This window comes from Anopheles coustani, chromosome 3 (assembly GCF_943734705.1).
Source record: "Anopheles coustani chromosome 3, idAnoCousDA_361_x.2, whole genome shotgun sequence".
NCBI classification, from domain to species: Eukaryota; Metazoa; Arthropoda; class Insecta; order Diptera; family Culicidae; genus Anopheles; species Anopheles coustani.
In genome coordinates this window covers 41,583,757-41,591,581 of record NC_071288.1, presented here as the reverse complement: position 1 = coordinate 41,591,581, position 7,825 = coordinate 41,583,757, and the positions used below count along the sequence as shown (strand labels likewise).

Below are 7,825 nucleotides of genomic sequence, written 5' to 3'. Positions count from 1 at the left end.
GATTTCATGCTAGGATTGACGCCCTGACGCTTAATTATATCGCTATGCTTGTTGTTTTTTTTTTGGGGGTTGGTTTTAAACTTCCAGTAATACGTTCGTTTTGTTCGCTCGTCTACCGAAACGATAATACTTTTGCAATTTTGATATAGCCACAACATTTAGGTAATTTTACTGTTTCGTTTTTGATAAGTTACAATATTCCCTTCCATTCTGGTTCCATTGATTGATCGAAAGAAAAACCGAGCTCTAGTCTTGTTCCGTTTATACTCTGCCATACACAACACTGAAATGCTCGAGGAATGTATGTTGCATTGTTTACAATACTCCGTTCGAAGTTGTTGTCCTCGATCGCGTTCGGATAGCAGGACTACACCCGTTTCCCTTCCTGTGCTGTTAAACTACTCAAAAAAGATAGCCAAAACTGGGTTCCAAAAACTTCCTAACTTCAGTGTTTTCAACGTTCGGTTCGGTGTTTGTGTAAATCCGGTGTTCGGTTCGGATGTTCGAATGTGTTTGACCCTCACTGCGTCCGGTTTGGAGTGTACAAACATGGTTGGTACCCGGTTGACAAACGATTGGCCTATTGGTCTGCCGACTATTGCTATGTTGGATGCGGTGCGGTGGTGTTGGTGCGGTTTGCCTGTGGTCGATTCGATATGGGTATTGATTTGCGCGATTTTTCTGATTCCCCATTTCGTTAATGCGTTTGCTTACCTACTTTCTACTCGTTCCTTTTAAAAATCCTGTTACTGATTTTCCAGGTTTGCATGGAAGTAGTAGTGGTTTGGGTGGTGGTAGTGGTTTGGGTAGTGAAGGTGTTTTTCTCTGTTATTTTAGGTATGTGTGTGTGTTTGTTAACGGTACCTGCGAGCAGTGTTTCGAAGGTGCCGTTGCCTTGACTCCTGCAGCCTACTTGTCGATTGTCAAAAACATTATTTTCTTGTGTGTGTGTGTTTGCGTGTGCTTGCAGATGCATATGATCTTTCTCTATCTTTCTCTGTTTTATCTGCTCCACGTGTTTTACATGTTAATGCGCGATTTTCCGTTTTTGTCCGGTTTACTTAGCTTTCCCTTTTTCCTAACCGCGAGAGGTTAGGTTGGCTGATGTCTTTACTCATCAGTGCTCGCAGTGTGCTTGGAGTGGGTGCAAATGTCTTAGACGATGACGCGAATGGTTTGATGAGGTGGACGATGTGTGGTATTCTCTTCTAATTCTTCTTCTTCTCTTTCTTCTTCGTGCCATGGTTTGTGTTTGGGGACGAAATAGTAAAGTGTTGCCTAACTGCCGCCCCGTGAGCTCCCAATCGCTCAGCGGGTTACGTTTTGTTTCGTTTTCCTGTTGCATTCTTATTGTGTTCTCCGTTCTCCGTTCGGTCGCTAGCTTCACTGTGAAGGTTTAGTTTAAATCCTTTTTCCCCCTACGAACCGCAGGGAGAGTAGGGCTCTGCTCCCTTCGCTTAAATGGATAAAATTGTTAACACTTCGTCCTCTCCGTTAACGGCTTCTGCGCTAAATCCTGCAACCGACCCGGCTCCACCTCGGAACCGCGGCCTGCGTGCACTTTCGCCTCTCTGACTACGGCGTTAGAGTTTACTGTATAAGAATAATATTTGAACTATGGATTCTCCATCGAACGCGCTGTGTGTGTGTGTGTGTGTGTGGCACACCTCCCGCTCACTTACGTACGTCTCGCTCAGCAGATGGGTCGTCGCAGTTGCATGGTCGCCGATGCACCGCGCAGCCGGCCCTATGAGCTGTCGTCCGTGAAGCCTCGCGGCCCGTGCTGCTGGTGGTGGTGTGGGTGATGCCGCCCGTGGCCGTGATGGTTGGCGGGGTGGTGGGAGCGGGGCGAGTCGGAGTCGGCGTCGCCGTCCGAGAAGTGCGCGTCCGACACTCCCGGCGGGGCCGCCGTGCCGTTGAGTTCTTCCATCGCGGTCCGCTGAAGGTGCGCCGCGGACATCGACGAAAGGTTCTCGTGCAGCTTCATCAGGCTCTCGACGTTCTTGGCCAGCAGCTGGTCCGCCTGGGGGCTCTGGTGGTGGTGTTGGTGGTGCTGGAGGTGCTGGTGGTGCAGGTGGTCCCCGAGCGTGCTCGGTTTGCTGCTGCTGCCGGTGGAGGAGGTGGACGAGGCGCCGGGGCTGGCCCGCTCGCGCTTGATGGCGTCGGCGGGGAAGCCGAGCGGGGGGCTCGTGGCGGACCGCTTGCTGCCGGCGGCGCGGGAGAGGGGGTGCGTTGGGTCGTCGGGGCCGGAGTTGGCGGCCGACGGGCGCAGGTTGCCCTTCAGCAGCTGGTCGAACAGCGCGCTGTGGGTGGCCAGGTCGCCCGACTTCTTGTCCAGACTGTGGCGGATGATGTCGTCGAGGAAGGAGCCGCCGTTGGTGCCGCTGCCGTCGTACAGCTGCTCGGCCATCTCGCGCACGCTGCTGCCCTTGGGCAGGGCCGTGCTCTGGCTGGCGGGCTTGGCGGGCCCCGCGCCGGCCCCGGACGTGGTGGAGGAGGAGGAGGAAGAGTGGAGGCGCGCTTCGGCCGCCACCGCCGCCTCCTGCTGGAACCGCTGCATCAGCCCCTGCGAGGCGAACAGCGAGTCGGCGGCCTGACCGGAGCTCTGGCCGCGCGAGAAGTCCACCGCCGGCATGTTGCCGTAGGCGCCGGCGGCCGCGTGCGGCCAGAAGAAGGGCGACCCGTACGGCAGCTGGGAGGCGAAGGCGGCCGAGTCCAGCATGGGCATCTTGGCGCCGAGTGCGCCGTTGGGGGAACCGGTCGCGAACTGCGCCTGTCCGGCCTGCTGCGTTTGCTGATGGTGATGGTTCTTGCCGAGGCCTCCGAGCGAACCCTTCGAGCTGGAGCCACCTCCGAGCCCGGCCAGACCCTTGTGGCCCTTGTCCAGGCCCCGCAACGAGGAGGACCCGTCCATTGAGCCCTTGGCGGACGACGGTCCACCTCCACCCAACCGATGGTGGTCATCGAGACCGGGCTGCGGTTTGGGCTCGCGCTTCCGAGGCCTCATCAGGTGCCGCTCCTTTACCTTGTACTCGAGGGTGGAGTGCGGCACGCCGTAGTAGCTGCCCGCGCGGTGCACCGACATCTCGCCCCGCTGCACCGCCTTCACCGCCTCGACCAGGCTGTCCCGGTCGTAGTTCCGGTACTTGCCTCGCTTCGGGCGCGTCCCCTTGCCGCCGGTGCCCGTGTTGTTGTTGTTGTTGTTGTTGGCCGCGGCGGCCGCCGCTGCCACCGCCGCGTACTGGGCCGCCGAGCCGACCGGGCCGAGGCCGGCCGCCGCCACCGCCGCCGCCATTGCCGCGTTGCCGCTGCCGAAGTGCGAGATGTCGCCGAGCGTCTTGATGACGGAGATCGATGGCCGCTTCATCTGCTCGATCTGCTGCTTCAGCAGGCTCTCCTGTTGCTGCTGCTGCTGTTGTTGCTGTTGCTGTTGCTGCTGCTGTTGCTGCTGCTGTTGCTGCTGGAAATTCTTGCTGATGCTGCGTGCGATCACCTCGTTCACGGAGAGCATTGGCTTGCCGGAGACGGTCGTCGTGGGTGCTGGGGGTGATGCTCCCGCCTCGTGCCCTTTCACGTTGTTGCGCAGCCCGACGAGGGGCGGCGAGATGACGGACAGGTGGTTCGATGGGCCACCGCCCGCCGCCAGCGACATCCGGTCCGGTTGGGATGACGACGCCACCGACAGCGTGGACAGCGGGGACGAGGACGACAGGGAGGAGGCCAGGGAGGCCTGCCCGACGGTGGACCCGCTTCCAGCGAGGTGGTTCATCGAGGGCGCCCCCTGCGGGCCACTGTTGAGCAGCGGGCTGGCGGCAGAGGGGTGCGTGATGCGGGCTCCCGAGCCGGACACCAGGTTGCTGAGGACGATGGCGGCCGCGGCCGTCGGGGGCGAGGGGGACGCCAGGGACGGGTGGTGCGGCAGGTGGCGCTCGAGGTCGGTGCCGTTCTTGCCGCCCACTCCCGGCGAGGCGCCGGGCGCGCGCCCGTAGGACGGAATCTTCAGTATGACCTGCGGGTCGTCGCTGGCCGGATCGTTGGGCTCCGAGGAGAGGGAGGCGGAGGTGTCGGGCGTGCCGGCGGACAGCGTGCGCATCTTGCTGTGCTGCTGCTGCAGCTGCTGCAGGAAGGGCAGGTAGCACGGGTCGAGGGTGGTCGGAGGAGGCGGGGCGGTTCCGTTGGCGTTGAGGGCGGCGCTGAGGGAGGGCGATCGGGCCATCGCCGCGTCCAGGGCCGAGTGGTTCGGGGTGGCCGGGGCGGGGCTAGGGATCGCGTTCCCTGCGGAGGTCGTCGCTGCTGAGGCGTTGCTGCCCGAGCCGCTGGTGGCGCTCACCTTCTTGATCTGGTCGGCCAGCTGCTGCTGCTGCTCAATCAGCTTCCGCAGCAGGTCGGGCAGCTCGGCCAGCACCTGCTGGGTTTCGCCCGAGGCCTGCGTTTGCGCCGTGGCCGTCACCTGCATGACGCGTTGCACTTGCATCAGCAGGCTGGGGTCGAGCAGCGTCGAGGCGGCCGCCGCGGCCAACGGGGACGCCTGCGGGGGCTGGGTGGTGGGCGGGCCAGGTGGGTGCTGAGTGCGGCCGAGAGTGGCGGCGGGGCCTTGGCTAGTGGTTGGCGGGAGGGGGCGTGGCACCAGGGCCGGCTTCAGGCTTAGGGCGGCCATCTCGAGCGAGCCGGGCTCGGGGGTGGCGCGTTGGGCCGTGGGCGGGGTGCCAGTGGTGGGGGGCGTGGGGGTCGAGTTGGGCTCGTGCGGACGCTGCGGGGTGCTGGGACCGGCTCCGTACATCTTGAGGATCATGTCCGCCAGCACGTGCTGGGGCAGCTTGTCCAGCAGGTCGCCATCCTTCAGGTCCAGCCCATCCTGCGAGTCCTTGTCGTCGTCGTCGTCGAGCAGGGCGTTGGCGCCGCGCTTGCCGTAGCCGAGCGCCATCTTGTAGGCTTTGTTGCGCAGCGTCGAGCGCGGGATCCCGTACTGGACGGCGGCCCGACGCGTCCCCAGACGCCCGGTCAGGATATCCTGCAGCGCGTTCCGCAGCCCGTCCTCGGTGTACGTTTTCCGTCCGCCGATCGGCGACAAGCGTGGCTTTGCTCTGCGAAGGAAACGAAGGGTGGCAAGGGTTAGGGAAGCAACGACACTCGTGAACATTGACGATAGAAGTCTATTTGTCTGTTAAAAATGGAAATTTCATCAAACTCGCTCTCATATCATGTTGACTGCAACGTCACCCATATTGTGATTAACAGCTGCAATCCTCATTAGCTCTTCAGTAGTGAACTTATATCGAAATATGCTTTAGTAATTACAACAGCGTATCCTTTGGGAAGGATAGTTTATGCTTTTGGTCTTCGAAAACCACATTCTACAACCAATTTGTGAACACGTTGACATGCTGTTTTAGTAAAGTTTTTTTTAGAAAAATAATTTTTGTTTACATTTGTTAAAACAACAAGTTTCAAAAACTAAAAAAAACTATGCTTCTTAAAGGGTACACTCACTACTATGTAAATCCACTGCTATATTAGTGTGAAGGGCCGACATTTCTGCGTACTTAAAATAGAGCATTGATTTTCGGAATAGTTGTGTCATTGAAATTGGTTAAAATATTACAGTTGTCAATATGTGTAGCTGAAATTTAAAGATGAAAATATCTGAAATGGTCTGATTGCCTGAAAAAACTGATAGAAAATGAAATGTTATATTTTTTAACTAGCTTATGAGATCCACGGCAATTTGTATTTGAACTAGTAAAAAATGAATAATGTATGTCAAACATTGAAATCATCTTGTGAGAAAGTTTGACGAGTTTTCGTTATCTTGTTCCATACAGTAGCACCAGCACGGAATGATTGAAATAAATTAAAACGTTGAGAATATGGAGTAAGATCCACTTCTTCTGCTAGTTGTCGTCAGTTTCAAACAATAAAATTTAAGAAAAGTCGTTCACGAGACGCAAAGGCGTAAACGGGGCTTTTCGAAAGACGTAGCCGAAAAGTCAGATGCAACAACTCTCCATCGGTAGCGAACGTCAGCAAACGTGATTTTTCATTAATTTGCCGTCTTGTACAGAAGCTGCTAGTCTGCGTCCGCTTTCTACCGGATTCGGACGGATGGTCCTGTCCCCGCTGACCCTGACCCTCCCCTGGCCGTGGTCCGTGAGCCCAGTTTAGCACCATTCTTGCTTCACACTTCTAAACTCGTGTGTGAACACCGATCCTCGTGCACTATTACGGGTTGGCAGCTCTAGAGCTCGTTGCGAAAAAAGCCGCATCGTAACGACGCAGCATCTTGCTTTTCTGGCAAGGCAGGCAAGGCGCTTTTTTTCGTCGTCATCTCAGTTTTTTGTTTCCTTCGCCCGTTTCCCCGCGTACCTTTCGGGTGCCTCAAGTGGTTCATGGCTCTTGTGAGGTGGCTTGGTGAAAAATTTTCGCCTGCCAGAAAACAAGTGCCACTTAGGACCGTGAAGGAGGGTGGGAAAAGCGAATGCGCTGGAGATGCCGTGTGTGTGCATGTGTGCTGTAATGCGTGGGTGTGCCAGCCGCACGAGGCCACAAGGACGAGCAGCGGCGTCGATGAGCGTCACAGCGACACAAAAGCGCGAAGACGGCGAAAAACAAGGAATGCGCCAACGAGCAAGTGTCAAAAGTGGGAATCATCGTGAACGCTGGCGACGGTGGAGCCAACCCTGGTGGTGGTGGTCGGGACGATGGGCGGGAGGCTGAAGCGTGAAACTCGAAACCGCCTGCCCTGCCGGAAGGGAACCTCGCTGGCAGAATCTGCCATCTTGATGGCAGCCAGGAAACCACTCTGGACGCCCACTTGCCCCAATTCGGTGCAACAAAAAGCGATTCGTGCGGCGGGCGGAAGCACAGGGTTGGAGGGAGGGAAGCTGACGAGGGGCTTTTTTAGCCCGTACACATCCCAATTCTATTACAACTCTCACAAGGGATATTGGTTCATTAGGCTCAGCATAGGCAAAGTTTGGAATAAAAGTTACCCTCGAATCGAATGCATTTGACAATTGAAGTACGGAACATTTGGATGTAAAAACGAATCAAAGAAATCGATATTCAAATATTTGGTTACTAGAACTTACTGTAAATAATGACGAAAATTAAACGGCTGAATCTACAACAAAATATTTTTTTTCTTTTAAAAAGCAACAGAATTAGGCAAAGTTTTAAAAATGAGAAAAAGCTGGGGTTTCAGGATTAAATTCAAGAATCGAGCATTCAATAAACAAACGATCAAATATGTCATAGTACTTTGCATGTGATATTTGGAAAAGTATTAAAGCTCTCTGAAAAAAAAAAAAAACAAAATAACAAAACAACCCTAGGATGCAAAATGAACTGACCAATGTAAATGTACATTGCGTTTGATTTCTGAAGAAAGGATCTGAAGTAGTGCGAATTTTATGTTAAAAAGATGAATCAAAAAGCAGATGAAATATTTGGTATTGTGAAAAAACATTTGGTTATTTCATTACGTTTTAAATTGTACACTATTTAAAGAAAAGTTCTACAGATCTTTGCTAATATAAAACACATTTACAAAAGAATAGCTTTCGGATCATTCCGATCCACTTTAAAAGAAAAACTGTCCAATGAATGTCGCTTGATATTGATATGATTAAGGCATGTAAATATTGTTTGCTTAAACCTATGAGGTCTTGTTAAGGCAAATAGAATTATTCTAATAGGATTTCTGCAAAATATAAAAAAAATCTACGCATTTTTGTAGAAAGAAACCGTTGTTCGGTGTCAATACCAAACCTGTGGTTTCATTGGCATGGGTAGATAGGTTCTGTCCTTCTAGAGTAGATAAAATCCA

The 7,825-nt window shown here is 54.3% G+C and overlaps 1 protein-coding gene across 1 annotated transcript in view; it reads right to left on the bottom strand.

Annotated features, from left to right (window-relative positions):
- Positions 1 to 1,747: 1,747 nt before the first annotated feature.
- LOC131261281 (mushroom body large-type Kenyon cell-specific protein 1) overlaps positions 1,748 to 7,825 on the bottom strand; it is an 83,154-nt gene continuing 77,076 nt past the window's right edge. Inside the window, exons 7-8 of the mRNA XM_058263283.1 lie at positions 3,441 to 5,084; positions 1,748 to 3,392 (exon numbers count right to left, since the gene is read on the bottom strand). Coding sequence (XP_058119266.1) covers positions 1,748 to 3,392; positions 3,441 to 5,084 — 3,289 coding nt within the window. The remainder of the gene's footprint in view (positions 3,393 to 3,440; positions 5,085 to 7,825) is intronic.